The following is a 16,284-nucleotide window of genomic DNA, read 5'->3' as shown; positions in this document are numbered from 1 at the left end:
AAACCGTTTTATGATTCAAATTTCATTTGCCAAAGTACAAAGTTAATAGACAAAATGGAGATTAAACTATCTGGGCATTATACTAAACGACAGTTGAAATGATGGTTGCACCAAGTGGCAATTGGATCCAATTCACAGTAGACCGGGGGGGTGTTTCACAAAGATTTAAGTATGACTTAAGATGCACTTAAATACTGACGCGTACAAGATATGCAACTCGCAGTCTTATTAATACGCAGTAGTGCGCGTCCTCTTTGCATGATCTGACCAATGCGGTCATGCCTTTTATACTGCATTGGTCAGATCATATAAGTGCGACTCTAAGTCATACTTTAATCTTTGTGAAACAAACCCCAAGTGGAGTTAGCCATGGTGGTGACTTACAATCAGATAATTAAAGCATCTGCTGGTAGACCAAATGAATACATGTACAAATAAAAGTAAGTTACATGTATCATGTGGTGCAGACAATAACCACACATTTTCTTCTGTATTTTCTTCTTGTCATGTTATTTAATATTTTTTGAGGTGGACCTTAAAAAAAATTGACCTGAAAAATTACAAAAGCCAAGGTGAGCCTTGAAGTACAAAATTTAAAACACTGGATTAGACTCTGTAGGATGTGATGAATCAGGCAGAGGACAAAGAGAATTAGACCAAATAACCAAATGTATTGATAGGATCTGGGATTAAACCAAAACAACTACTAAAGTGTATAAAATACACTTACCAAAGTAGTGTGATAAGCATTGCACATTCAATTTTCATTTTTAGTGTTTTATTTTATTTGAGAGACATACAGTCAACACTGTCACGTTACAAATAGAATCCATTTAGCTTCTTCAGACTTGTAATTTGATAATCTCCATAAATATTGTGCAAATACATCTATGAGAAATTAATTTGACAATCAAATTTTTCTTGAATACAAGCCGTTATCTTTACGATCATGTAACAGATGACTTTCATTAGTCTAACAGCAAGTTTATTATTATGGGTCTATTTTCTGTTCTCTCCATACATAATTTCTTGATAAGCAAAAGGCTTGAATAGATAGATACAAGTTCATGATTTAGTTGTGCAGCAATTTAAAAGAGAAATTAACTCCAAGGAACTTAATCATCCACACTTAATATATTGTTTACATTGGTTTTAAAAATGATTGTCATTTGATCAAAATTGATAAAAAGGACTGCTTCAGACTACAGTTCATGTTTGGAGGCAAATATTGCGGTATGATTATTTATCATTCTAGTGGGAATATATCCTGGGTAATGATAGAGGAATTGAATGAGTAATAATGAATTGCCTTACAGCCATAATAACTGAACACAATTATGGGGAAGAATGCCATGTTGGTTCTAATAAAAGCAGAAAAATACAAGAAAAATAGTTAAGGTTATATAAATTTCCATTAGAGGCTAAGAGAGGTTTGAATTTCTTCAATTTTAATTCGTGATGACAGGTACAAATTCCTCCTCAACATGCTGTGTATTATGAGTTTCGTAAATTGCATTTTGGTCATTGTTTTAATAGATCAATACACCTTTCCAAAGAAGAATGTTTGTGACTGACTATCTACTTACTACACAAGTTAAAACCAATGGTTTTCAGGATAACCTTTGAGTTAACATGTTCATTAATTATTGTCCAGTATATTTGATATAATTCCTTGGTTCCTAGGAAAAATATTTTGAGTTAGGTTTATTGTCTTCGGAAGCGGTATACTGTGGCCGGTAAGGGTCAAGGGGTTTAAAACTGTCATGCAAAAGAAGCTACATTAACATTGCCAATACGTTTCTAGCATATCTATATTTGTGCCATCAACATCATCATGAAATGTTGTGTAGACCTTAAAATGCCCGTGTTACTGCATCACAAGTATAAATATATAATTTATTACTTACAGTTGTGAGGTACATACAATATATATTCATTTTAAGTAGACTTTTGAACATTTCTTTCTCAAATGAAAAAAATATTTGACAGATTCGTTGATTTCAAATAAATATTTGTTTCATTCCTTTAAGAGAAGGGACTGTCTACAAAAAAATAAATATGCAAATAACTATAGCAGAAGGGAGTAATTATGCAGTAGAGAAATTTTGGTTCTCTAGGTTTCTCATCACACTCTAATATCGAGGTATTTGTTTGAAAAACATGCAAATTAGACCTGAGGGATAGGTTCAATACAAACATGCATTTAATATATATTTCAGCACCAACCAATATGTTAAATACGGTAAATTAGGTTATATTAACAATACCAGTTATAGCAATCAATTTAAACTTCTGAAAACAGGCAGTATAAAAAATATAACACCTTTTTCAATTTTGATTTCTTTATTTGATCTAATCTACATTTGAAATAATGGTACTTATTTTGTTTTAGGACTGATAAGCATTGTTTCAGCCAATAGCAAGTGGCTTCAAATAATATTTGCTATTTAAAAATTTGGTGGTATTTCATCTTAGATTATTTAAACCATATCCAAGCTTTTGGCTGATTTTTGCAAGGAAAAATACCTTAATCATCAAATATTCATTTTTATTCACACACAGAATGAGGAATAACAACCATCTAAATGTGATTCACATATTTCTTGACTAGAAATTGCATCTGGCATTGCCAATTCATATATCATGTTCTTGTACAGCACTGTTAATGGAGACAAAGTTATCGGCAATTCCATAATTTTTCTTTACTTAAAAAAAAAAAATCACTCTTGACAACTGCATTGGCCCCTTTTTTCTTCACGGTTACCAACTTTAAGAAATCACAACATTCACCATTCAAGTTCAGTCCCTTTGTTAAGAAACAAAAAGGCATTTTTTATGTGCACATAATACGGTAGAAATAATGACACCGGCAAATTCAATAGCTTTGATATAAATAAGCACAGCTGTCCAATCAAAATCACAATTTGTACGACCGCACTTGCATAATCCAGGTAACGATTTACAGGGTAAAAATGGGACGATCATCCTCCACGATCCAAATGTTTTTTAAGTGATCTTCATCATAGCACAGAATTAGCTCATCGTCAAGGATCAAGGGCATATCTCTTAAAGAGGAACAGGGCTAGAACACACAGGGGCACTGTACTCAATGTTCGCCATGAAAAAGCATCCGCAAGTGTCCAGCCACCACTCTGACGTCAGAAGAGCGAGGCGCCATAACCAAAGGTGCCTTTTATCCTCTGGAAGAAGACGGTATGCCAGCCATGCCTTGTGCGCTCATAGTCTGCTTTGGGAATGCCCTTTTGAGTGAGCAGGAGTTCAGTGCAGTCGGCTTTCTGATTGAACTGTAGTGTCACCAGCGAGTGGTGTCCTGTATTAAAAGACAAGGTAAATTCAATTTACACACAAAAAAAAATAATGTACAAATTAAATTGTAGACTTGTGTCACAGGTTCCAAAAGACTTCATGTTTTATTGGTAACACGACGTTTGCTCTGGCGACAATTACTCCGGGCTTTATCTTGTCAGATAAAATCCAGGGTTAAAGATGACCATTCCATTAGAGTGTGGAATTCACAGCGGAGCAATTGTTGCTGGAGAAAATGTCATGGAACTGTTTTATTTCTACAAAATGTTTTAACCCCTGGAAGTCAAGGTTTGTCCAGCCAGTTTGTGAAGCCATTTTATAAGTTTAGAACTTGGTCATTTAAAATGCTGACTGAACTAAAATGAACAATTCTTACCTTCATCCCATGACTTGAATCTCCATTTCATGACAATCTTGGAATGGGGTTCCTATAATGATGAGAAAAGATTGTAAAAAAAATAAAGTACATGTACATTCAATGATCAAACTTAGTTTTTGTCGTGATTTTGAAAGGTGGAGGAACTTTCTCAAAGTTATTTTGAAAGATGGTTTATGTCACCAAAATGATAAATTGACTCCTTCCCGCTGAAAGTCACATTAAAAAAAAAAGTATGGGACTAATTATAAAGTGTGCCCAATTGTTTCATCTATTATGTGTCATATTAAGAAGGCGAGTACAATTGAACAATTATTTTTCAAATTTACTTACTAATGAAACAAACTCTCCCGAGATGTTGCCATCTAACATGGTGAATTTTCCTCCAGCTTCGGCGTTCAATGTAGCTTTGGCTTGGGTGAAGGCTTGCAACCGCTACAAATAAGGAGAAACAGTGATTAACCAGTTGACTATTGAATTCCATCCTTTCTATAGGATTTTCAGTAAGCAATAGGTTAATCCATCATTAAGAAGAAAATTGGTTGAGGGATTATCTCCACAATGGGTTCAAAGCAAGGGTCATTGCCAAATGTAATTCATCATATCAGACAGTTTCATCTATAAAAGCTGAATTACACAAACCAACAGTTTGAACCACTTGAATTTCTTCTATTGTTTACTCCTCTTGATATCACAGTACATGCACATCATCCTATGATAGTATAGAGCCCCATGGACTTGCCAAATTCAATTTGAACTATTTCATGGTGAAAGGTTTTATTACTTTTCATTGCCATACCAAATATATTTATGTTTCAAGTCTATCCAAATGTCAAAAAGGCAATACACAATGAAATGTCTTCAAAACCATATTAGAACCATATCTGTTTAATTAAAAAATTGAAGCTCTTAGCTGGCACAGCTGAAAACTGCGCTCACATGCTTCAGGGCAGATTCCATAAAATATGTACGTCCGACCCCCTATATGTAGGACTTTCATGAAATTTTCTGTCTCTGATTTCTTGTTCTTTTGACAGTCTGTAATGTCCTCAAAGGACCATGACTTGGTCAGTTTATGAAGTGAAGTAAAACTTGAGAAAAATGGGGGTCGGATGTACAAAGAGGTTGATAATTTTATGGAATTGCCCTTCAGTTTAAAAAAAAAAACTTTTATGTACATGTACTTACATCTACTTCAGTAAATGCCAAATAGAGCATAGCAGATTCACATTTGAATTCTTCTGACAATTCCAGTTTACGTGTATCTATTTTAACCCCTAGATTGAGCCCTTTCATCTGCGATGCACTTGAGTCAGTGTCTGTTTTCTTTACTGGTACAGGCTCCTGTAATTACAATAAAAAGGGAAATGTTTCCAGCTGTTTTTATGGTCACAAAATGAGTTCTTTCTGTATTGTTTTCTCTTTTTTTTTAATGGGGCCTTGGAACACAAAATATACACATTTAGTAACTGGAGTTCAGAAAGCTAACAACAAAGTTTACCAATATCAGCATGAAAATTTCTAGCCCCTTTCACATTTAAAAAGTGGTTTATACAAAAGACAAAATATGTAGATGATATTGTGACTGGGAACCCAAACAAATTAAATTTGCAGAATTCATTGAATAAATAGCACATGTTAATTTCATATCCTCCACATTTTAACTGCTTTTAGGGAATACATATTCAAATAAACTAGTAAGGAATTGGAATAGTGACAGCTATTTTTGGAGGGTATCAACAAAACTTGAAATAAGTTTTAATTGGTTTGCACCAAAGCAGTGGGACTACAGGTGTATGCCACAAAATTAAGTTGAGACTCAATTACTTGTATTCTTTCTATAAGGATTAAAAAAAATATATATTGAATAATCATTAGAGAAGAAAAATAATGAGTAACCCATACTGGTAATGATGATTTCTTGGCATCACTGGTATTTACTGGTGAGCTGTCCTGGGCTTTTGATGGTAGAATCATCCCTTGACTGAATTCTACATGATCAAATTGAGAATAAGGAAAAAAAAAACATGGAAAAATGAGGTGGGATGAGAGAAGAGAAGATAGATGGAGGGGTAAGGGAGAGGGGAAAGTGTGAGAGTGAGTGAGAGAAATGGAGAGAGAGGGAGAGATAAAGTAGTAATTTTTGTTCAAACAAGGCAACCTTTTTCATGATGAACACAGAAGGTTATCTGCCAGGCAAATGGGAAAATTAGGCAGGGTCATATACTAATATCACGTAACTAAAAAGAAATAAAGAAATAAACAGGCACCGATATGGCAGGCTAATAAATAATCATGTGGGAAACAAGTGGAGCACCTCTGGCAGTCTCACCTGCATTATGCCATTCAATATAGCAGCAGCGCTGACTTTGAAAATGAATATAAAATAATTATTAAAAAAAAACACCATTCACATAATCTGCTACTACGTTCATTGAACCTAAATGTTTGACCTTGATCAAGTGACCTTTGACTTGTGCAAGATGAGCAATGATACTGGATTACCCCTATGTCCACATTTCATTAACTATATCCGTATAAAACTTTCAAAGTTATTCTGGCAATTCAACAATTACCTACAACATGGCCAAAGATCATTGACCTTCGACCTTGGTCATGTGACCTGAAACTTGCACAGAATGTTCAGTGATACTTGATTACTCTTATGTCCAAGTTTTATGAATATAGATCCATAAACTTTCAGTTTTTATGGTATTTCAACAAATACCCTCAAAATGACCAAAGTTCATTTACCCTAAATGACCTTTGACCGTGGTAATGTGACCTGAAATTTGCACAGGATGTTCAGTAATACTTCATTACCCTTATGTATGTTTCATGAACTAGGTGCATTTACTTTCTAAGTTATGATGACATTTCAAAAACTTAACCTTAGGTTAAGATTTCGATATTGATTCCCCCAACATGGTCTAAGTTCATTGACCCTAAATGGCCTTTGACCTTGGTCATGTGACCTGAAATTTGCACAGGATGTTCAGTGATACTTGATTACTCTTATGTCCAAGTTTTTTTAACTAGACCAATAAACTTTCAAAGTTATGATGGTAATTCAACAAATACCCCCAACTTGGCCAAAGTTCATTGACCTAAATGACCATTGACCTTGGTCATGTGACTTGAAACCAAGGCAGGATGTTTAGTAGTACTTGATTACACTTACGTCCAAGATTAAAGTTATGATATCAATTAAAAAAATTAACCTTAGGTTAAGATTTGATGTTAACGATGCCGCCTGCCGCCGCCATCGGAAAAGCGTCGCCTATAATCTCGCTCTGCTATGCAGGTGAGACAAAAAACTATTTTGGAATTGCTACATAGCATAGGAAGGGAAGAGATAATTAGTGATATAGCTTATTACTCCTAGAACAAGAGGAAATTATAATTGTAAATTCAGAACACACACTACTGTCAGGGCAACAAAACCTTGTATTTCAAAATAATTTGAATGTTATCTCAAGTAAAAACATGGGTGACATTGTATTTAAACATATCACTCTCCTCTTCATGGCAAAGTTGCTTTTTTCTTTGAGATAAAAAAAGGTGAGATTTGAAACAAACTAGATGGATTCTTGACTCAAAAATCTTGTCTGTGGTATTGCCAATCAGATCCAAAGAAAGTTTGTCAGTTGACAAATGTTGAAGAAATATTTCCAAGAAGTTATTGCACTGCCCCAAATCACAAAATCTAGGCCCCTATCACAAAGGTTTGTAATGGATTGCAAACCTGAAAACAATGATGATTGGTTCATCGTTGGTGTTTTGAACAAAATGCATATGTAGAAATGATTATGATTAGTCATTGCCATTTAGTGGTTATTTGCAGACCTCAAGGTTATGGAGCCCTGTCCATATTCCATTGTCAAAATTCCCTTAGAATTTTACCTTTTTTCAGTGCCTTTGTGTAGTCTCCTATTTTCTGTCGAAGGACTGGGATTCCTTTGCTCTTCATAACCTCTCTCAGGGTGTTTGATTCTGGTGTTGCAGTGTTTGTTGAAATGTCAATCTGTGGACAGAATTACAAGTTAAATGCAGGATCATACCAGGATGTATGATAAATGATAAAGAGGATGACATACAATAACTGGGACAGCATGCGAAAGCAACCCAGGCAAGTCTGATTTTCACTTCCTTCATTCATTTCTGCATGACTAACTAGATTACATGGCATAGTCATGACCAACATAAATGGAAATATTAAAGGATTTAACAAAAAATACGATTGAAATTTCAAGACTTATGCATGCAAGATTGCCACATTTTATTATCTCACAATATAAACCACAAGAATACATCATGAACACTGAAGATACATGTGGATAGTGACAGAAATAGAATTACAGATATTGTGATGAAATTCCTTTCATAATGGTTATTAAATCAATTGAATTCAATTCATTTCAAATTTTCTTACTATATATAATATATATAAAGAGTATAATTCACTGATGTTTCTACAAGGAGAGAAGACTCGAAATGAACTATATATATATATCTCACTTTTGTTATAAACCAAATAATGGATTTAACTCTGGCTAGCCAGAGAACTACATGTACTTATCTTTTCATAAAGAAAAGCATGCACTGTGGGATTTTCTTCAGTTTAATATGACACACAAAGAAAACCTCTTCATGTTCAATAATACATACATTAACATCATCAACTCCATTTTCATCACTGAGGTTTGGCATCGAGATGGTCCCTTCTAATTCAGTGGTGCAATCCTTTAGAGTACCTATCAATAACAACAAACAGACAAGAAACATTTATACCCTATCATCTCTCTTCAAGTTTTCTAATGGGGTGTGGTAAGAAAATATTTGCAACCAATTGCAAATTTCATTGTAAAATTGATAGATCAATTTTAACTAAAGCCAATTGATTTCAATTTTATTTATTAAAAAGTTGACCAGAAACTGAGATTGCTAATAATTGCAAGAAATTGCGATTGATTTGGGACCCAAAATTAACTTTCAATTGATTGCGAGTTTCTTGCAAAGCTCCATTAGTATTATTTTTTTAATGAAGCTAATAATTAATCTTTCTGCATCTTATGCTACTATTAGACTTGACATAGTGACTATGCTATATACATTTCCTTATATTTTCAAGTTTATTTCATTATACATGTAAAGGTTAAGATTTCTGTCTTTGATATGAACAAATAAACCTGAAAGAATGGATATAAAGAGGACAAATTATACTTTTCATTCAAATGCAAATGAAATAATGTACCTGGATGAGATACTTTTCACTTTAATTAAGGAAAAATGAATAAATTAACTGACACTTAGATTTTTCTTTTGAAGTCATTAAAGAGCAATGCAAAAACCAATACAACGAAACAATGCAAAAAGACAAGGAATTTTCAATCATGTAAAAATTTGACGCATACATATACATTTTTGCAAAGCTCTCCAGATGTAGTTCTTCAATGTATGTGTAGATGGGGTACTTCATATACTGTGTAGATATCTCCTTTAATAGGACTCTTAGGAGAGCTGCAGGAGGCATTATTACATCGATTATCAGGTTTTTCTTGCTGTGGCAGCAATCATCAAAAAGAATTTAAAAAAGAGTAATTTATCAACCCTTTATAGCAGAAAACAAGACAAAAAGGTAATTAGGTTATGGATTCTGCTCAAACCCACCTTTCCACTTCAACTTAACATCCCATTCATAAAAGAAGATCAGTTTTGCCTTCCGATTGCTGGCAGAGGCTTCACCATTCATCTCCTTCACTTCATAAATCTCACACTGACCTAAAAAAAAAATCAAACCGAAAACAAGGATAAGAATTTTGGAAATCCTAAACATTTAATACACCTGACCTGTATATAAAATATTTTCACTCGGCAATTTCAAACTAAATCACAGGGGCTGCAAAATGGTTTGAAAGTGGGGGGCTGACCATAACCCAATGGCTTCACAAAAGTCAAGCATGCAATATTTTCATGTCTTTGTTTATTTCCTCAAAATCTTCACATAATTAGTTTAAAATTCCACATTTAATTCACCTGCTCGAATCTACCTTGTCCTTCCATTACTGTCATTTCAAGAATGATTTCCAATTGAATTCTGATAGTTGTGTACATTCCATAAATGTGAGAAAAAAGCAAAAACAAATGGGTTTAATTCTGATGAAGCAAAGAACAGCATTGTGAAATTAATAAAATTTCTCTAAGAAATTACAACTCACCCCTTTCATCTCCAACCTTGATATTTGTAAATAGTTCAGTCAATTTCTCTTTGGACCACTTTGATGCATCTCTTTCTGTCCTGTTAATAGAAAAGTATCGACAACATCAAAGTATAACGCAATAGGTTTTTTTAAATAATATTTTCACTCTAAAAACAAATTATCCATATATCAGATGGTAAATTAATTTGTTAAAATACCATAAATATTATTCTGCATGTTACGAAAACATGACATCTAAAATCTGAATTTTCTTTGCAAAATGCAAGACCAAAGGAAACGCTTTGCCGATTTATAGGCAGATACTCAGATGATTGAAAAAAAAAAGCTGCATGGTTTCAATTGTCTGGCTGGCAGTTGGCATGTAACGACTGTGCAATTGTTTTCCATGACAAAAAGACGAGATGATGGATGCGAAAAGATCTATAAAATCACTCAGTTATTTTCTCACAATTCCTAAAACAAACTTTTGTTCTAGCATTTTGAGAAGAAGTACAACTACAAAGTCATATTTGGATAATCTTTTGTCAAAAATCATGATTATCAAATATTTACACTTTTAATCTATATGCAATCTGCCAGCCAAGAAATGCTTTTCTAGACCTTGTTTACATGGAGAATATATGATATATTCTCCATATTCTAGACCTTGTTTACATGGAGAATATATGATATATTCTCCATATAAACAAGGTCTAGAAAAGCATTTCTTGGCTGGCAGATTGCATATAGATTAAAAGTGTGCCCTTTATTCAACATATAATATGTTGAATAAAGGGCAGGGGCTGTTGAATCGTGACCAAAAAAACATGCCGATATACTGTATGTATGTACACCTAGAGTAAACTCCCCAAATATTGGATGGTTCCAAATATCGGACGAAAATGACGAACAACTCCTTCCCCACAACTACAGGGACCAGAACTGGCAGGGGACTTGCATGCATGTGATACCTGAACATACCTGCAGTGCTATTTAACAGCACACACAGTAGATCCAGGTTGCTGCTAAAAAAAATATTCCAGTGGTAAAATCCATGGGTAAAATCCATGATTTTGACTTCCAAAGATTCTTATGAGTTATGACCCTCGCTAATTATGGCCTCCAAAAGATCAATGACCCAAAAAAATCTCGTAAGGGGGAAGTGATTTCCACCAGAATTATCGCCGCTGAGATCGCACATGTCTGATCTATCGCAAAAAAACGTGCTGTAGGGGGTAGTGAAGTGGAGCCTACACAAACATCACTTGAGGTAAATTATAATATAACATTATAATGAATAATATTTTCTTCTTTCCCACTACGTTTCTCTTCCTTTCTCCCTCTTTTTCTCCTTTTCCCCATTTTTTTTTTTTTTTTGGGGGGGGGGCACTCAGTATATAACGCGTGGTAGGTAGGTGCCGCGGAGGGGACCCCATTTTTACACTCAAATTTCTGTTCCAAGGCATAGCATTTTTATTTTTTTTAGAAAAAGAAGAAAGCTGCTCCAAAGCATAGCATTTTCTTCTTATCGAGAAAAAAGAAGAAATCCGTTCCAAAGCTTCTTATATTTTTCATTACGCCGTTCCAGCCGCATTGATCCGCTACAATGAGCTGCAATTTTGGCGAAAAGCGGCCGCAGAGCACTGTCCGACCATCGCCTCTGTGCGAGCACACACGGCGCCCATGCCGCCGGGCTAGCTGCATGCACGTATGCCCGTTCCATAGGGATGCATACGCACTCACACGCAGGCGACCCGTTCCAAGGACCCCCGTTTCACAAACACTTGTAGTTCCGAAGCCCGTTCCGAGGACCCTCCTTTTTACAATAAGCCCGCTCCAAAGCCCCCGTTTTTTGTCTCGCCCGCAGCACATACCTACCACTTTTTTGGTTGAGTACCCCCCCCCCCCGGGCCCCCATACACGTAGTTACACCACTGCTTCTGGTAGTGGTAGTAAGTAAATAATTTTTTCAATTCAATTTTTTATGACATTTAATATTTAACATTTGTACTACAGAAATAGATCTATGGCAGGGGGTCCTAAAGCTGCGCGGGTCCTAAAGCTACGCACCACTCATCGCGCATGCAGTTTTTATGGCAAATGCGCACTCTGTGTGTGGAACTGTGACTGCAGAGTGACGAACGATTCCTATTCAATTTTTTCTACAGAGGCTGCAGTAAATCTCTAAATCAAGGCTCCACATTAACTTTTTTTGGTGGTGGCCCGTTCGGGCCACCAAAACCATCAAAATTTTTTTTTTGGTGGCCCGATATTAAAGTTTGGTGGCCCGAAAAATATAAAGAAAAACATTAAAAATGAATAAAACAAACTTCTGAAATATTAATTCTGCAGCCACTAGGCCCTACCACTATGTTACTTTTACTTTATACATGTAAACCTTGTTTGCTGTTATTTTACTTTGCTAATTGATAAATGTTTCTATCGTTGTAAAAATGAAATGATTGGAAGAGAATAAATTAATTGTATTGTTCGCAGGTTGTGTGGACTTTTTTTTAAATCTCTGTATAGAGATAATGGTAAAGTAAATAAATAGTGCATAGCAAATTCAGATAGATGTACAAAACAATGGTTTTTCCTTCCTTCCTCTTTGAATCCTAAAACCTAGAATATGCATGCCCCAAATCCAGTTTATTTCTGTTTTCTCTTTTGCAGCATATTATAGAAGGAGAAAATCACAGAAAAATATGCTGCAAAATTAGAACAATGCATAAAAGGGGAAAACAAACGAAAATAATTTTCAAAAAGTATATTACAAAAAGAAAACAAAAATAATAAAAGAAATTAGTGAAATAAAACAAAAAGAAAATGAAGAAAGAAAAAACAAAGAACAGGGAAAAAAAGAAAAGAAAAAAATTAGAGAGAAAAAAGAAAAGAAAATGAAAGAAAAATTAATAAAACAAAGTTAATAAAAAAATGGGGAAAAGGGGAAAATTAAGAAGCCATTACATATATTTTTTAACAGCTGTGGCAACAGTCTATTCTGACTGGAATATAATTAAAAGCCAAGCAAATAATTTTCACTTACTTTTTGGGAATGGCACATTTTTATTTTTATATCCTTTAGTTTGTATTATTTTATTTTCAGTAGAAACATATTTTTTAATCAGGCATATTCAATGGGAAGGGGTATAAATGGTTTAACCACTGTCAAAAAAAAATGAAAGGAAAAAAAAAAAAAAAACGGCAAAAATTATATCTGGAAAAAAAGTGTGAGAAAAGTCCTTCCCTATATTTGCCAAAATGTTGGGGAAAAAAATCACATTTCATATCAATGAAATGCCTTCCCAAAGTATTTACTTTCTCAAGAGTGGTTTAAGAAGTCATTTATAAACAAGAAAGAAAGAAACTGTCTGTTTGTTTTTGGCTAGAAAATACACAGCTTCGAAAGAAACCAAGTATCAACATACATACAAATGCACACGTGGGACTGTGATGTACTTGCCTATGTGTTTTATGTGTATTAATTCATGTGGAAATCGGTCTTTTTGAGTCAAAAGAGAGGTCATAATTCCTCTTCTTAATACTTGCAAATAATCAGGACACACCAGATTTTCGTAATATAGACTGTAGAATTGCATTTCATTGGTGTAAAATGTGACTTTGACTGAGATTTTCAAAGTTCTGTGGAAGATTTCTCAGCAGCAACATTTTTTATCGCAGCTCCCTGAGTCTGAATAGGCTGAGCTAGATCTAGAGCACAGCTGTATGCAGTGGCTTCATGCAAAGCTCACGCCAGCCGGCCGGCGCGTCTGGCTGGATAATAGCTACTGTATGCTATAGCTGTAGGCCTAATATGCAAACTTTGTGTGTGTGTATTTGTGTGTAGATCAACAAAAAGGGCGCATGACGAACTGGCTTGCAATTTGAGCTGTAGAAAGTTGATAAATGCGTGCAAAATTGGGAGAAAAATTGCGCTACTTTGAAAATTATTGGTTGCCCGATTCGGGCCACCAAAACTTAACATTTTATCAATAATGGTTGCCCGAGGTGAATTTTTGGTGGCCCCGGGCCACCGCTAATGTCGAGCCTTGCCTAAATGCAGAGAAACCAACAACTGTTTGGAATTTTGGAGTTATATTCGCTTAAATTTCATTTTTTCCTATAATAATATGAATATATTTTGGAAATTGAGGCACAGGAAATACTATTTTTTTGCATGATAAATCGAGTGCGTAGCTTTAGGACCCCTTCTACATCGGGTGGCGAAATCAAGAGGTGTTCGGAAAACATGGCGGGATTTTCGTATTAGTGAGTTTTGCGATATTTTCTTCTTGGTTAATGATCTTTAGAATGTTTGCCACAGATTAGTGAAAGATATTTGTTGAAATATTAAAATTGGGATAGTTTTTATCGTTTGAAAACAAAGTGCGTAGCTTTACATGTAGGTCCCCCCATCATACACATGATTTTTAATTTTATTTGGTTCAATGATTGTATTTTTGTTTCGGTCCAATTATGATTAGAAGTGTCCGATATTTGGGCACTTTATTCAATATTCATAATCATATTTCAAGATTTTCAGTTTCAGAAATATCAAGACGGAAATTTAAAGAAAAACCATTGCAATTAAAGATGAACAAACTTTTACTAAAGACTTTTTTAGAACAAAAATTACTGCAGAAAAGCTTCACATGTTGTCTTGTTGAATTTCGGGAAGCTAGTAATAACGTAGTGGTAGTAGATCTAGATCTAGTACAACAATTTTATCACTCTTTCATAACTTTTGACTTTCAAAGAAACTCAGTCATGACGTGTTTTATTTCTTCATTTTCACTTAATAACAGCTTAAAGTTTAAATTTCAGTCCAATTTTAAGTGCGCAGACAATCAACAAGGGGGCATCCATTCATCATCATATGCTGTAATTTTAAAGGACTCTGCAGCCTATCTCGAAGATGAAACGACATGCGGACATGGCGCAGCGCTCCTTGTTCAAGTTGACAAACACATTAGCAAGCAAACGCAAGTTACGAAGCGGACACCACAACAAGGCAACCGGTCAACCCAGCCCGACAGGCCCGGCACTTTAATCTCCAATGGGTGTTGCACTAAGTTCTAGTACGGTACGAGTACCTTACGACTACGGCTACGCAGCTACGTTCGAAAAAAACTTACCAATGCCAATTATTGACGTTTGTGGCATCTGCTCGTTCCTCCACAATCCATCGAGGATCTCCTTGTCCCCACTTAGCCATTTCTACGGAAATATATGATTTTCCTTTGTATTATATCGAATAGTAAGAATGAGGCCAGATATCGAAATCTACAGCTACCAGCATGAAAAATCAGAAAATGCTAGAATTGTATACTTTAATAGTCTTATTTAATCAAACACTTAATAATATTATTTTTACTTACTTTTTCATACCTTTACAATATATTGCTAGCCCTTTAATTTTGAAATATTATGATATTATATATATTTAATTACCTTGATCTATGTTTATACGTAATCACATTTTTTTTTAATGTAAGGTTTACTTTTAGTTCTATCGAAATTTTAAGAAAACTGTCTGTAATGTAGTAGACTAAAATAATGACGCAAGGGTTCTCAATTACTGCACATGGTACACTTCCGAATACCATCATCAGGCGCGGATCCATCAGGGGGGGGGGGGGGGGCACAGGGGGCACGTGCCCCACCTTTTAGAAGCAATTAAAAAAAATGTAATGTAAAAATGCCATTAAAACAGAGATGTGCCCCCTCTTAAGAAATTTAAGACCTTTTTTTTTTTTTTTGCTTGTCAATTTTTTTCGGGTACGAAATATCCTTTATTTGTGGTTGAAAACTTTCTTTTTGGGGGGCTTGTCAAAATTTTCCTCCGAAAAATTTGCCCCCTTTTGGAAAATCCTGGATCCGCCCCTGACCATCATGACCATAATAGTTCGAGTTATGTATATACCATATCTCTATGATTTAACTAATTACTTCGAGCGCGAAGTGAGAGCTGAAACTTTTGATGAATTGTCATAAAGATGGATTTTAAGTAGTTTCAGAATTCATATAGAAGCATAGCAGGGCTTATAGTACTAATGAAAATGCGAGCACGCAGCGCCATGCAGCTGATAAATTTTGACGATCAGACTTGAAAAGGAAGATTTTGAGAAAATATGGAATACATGAAAAGAATAAGTACTTGAAACGAACCATATTTCATTTTCGGATTAACGAACCTCATTTCGTTTTTGGAATAACGAACCTTCGAAATTACGAACCTTCGGAATTACAAACCTTCGGAATATTGATCAACCTTCGGACTATTCGAACCTTCGGAATAATGACGCGTCGGAATTACGAATGTATGCGTTTATAAAAAGTATATAGCCCGTGATGTGATAATTACACACCACTTGAAATTTT

The 16,284-nt window shown here is 34.8% G+C and overlaps 1 protein-coding gene across 2 annotated transcripts; it reads right to left on the bottom strand.

The window, feature by feature from the left end:
• Positions 1–509: 509 nt before the first annotated feature.
• On the bottom strand, positions 510–15,480 carry LOC129264627 (activator of 90 kDa heat shock protein ATPase homolog 1-like). Of its 2 annotated transcripts, none has more exons than XM_064102397.1 (10): positions 15,039–15,480; positions 9,922–10,001; positions 9,374–9,484; positions 8,372–8,457; positions 7,607–7,727; positions 5,609–5,694; positions 4,892–5,047; positions 4,037–4,138; positions 3,704–3,755; positions 510–3,331 (listed from the first exon to the last, which is right to left on the bottom strand). In XM_064102397.1, exons 1-10 carry the CDS (start codon positions 15,116–15,118, stop codon positions 3,159–3,161), a joined length of 1,047 nt encoding a protein of 348 aa, XP_063958467.1. In that variant the 5' UTR covers positions 15,119–15,480; the 3' UTR covers positions 510–3,158. The 2 variants fall into 2 exon arrangements, with proteins under 2 accessions (XP_063958467.1, XP_054758510.2); XM_054902535.2 differs by lacking the exon at positions 15,039–15,480 and adding an exon at positions 10,885–10,924.
• Between the last annotated feature and the right edge of the window lie 804 nt (positions 15,481–16,284).

Source organism: Lytechinus pictus, chromosome 7 (assembly GCF_037042905.1).
Source record: "Lytechinus pictus isolate F3 Inbred chromosome 7, Lp3.0, whole genome shotgun sequence".
Classification (NCBI taxonomy): Eukaryota; Metazoa; Echinodermata; class Echinoidea; order Temnopleuroida; family Toxopneustidae; genus Lytechinus; species Lytechinus pictus.
The sequence above is the reverse complement of the archived record's forward strand: the minus strand, read 5'-3'. Positions and strand labels throughout refer to the sequence as shown.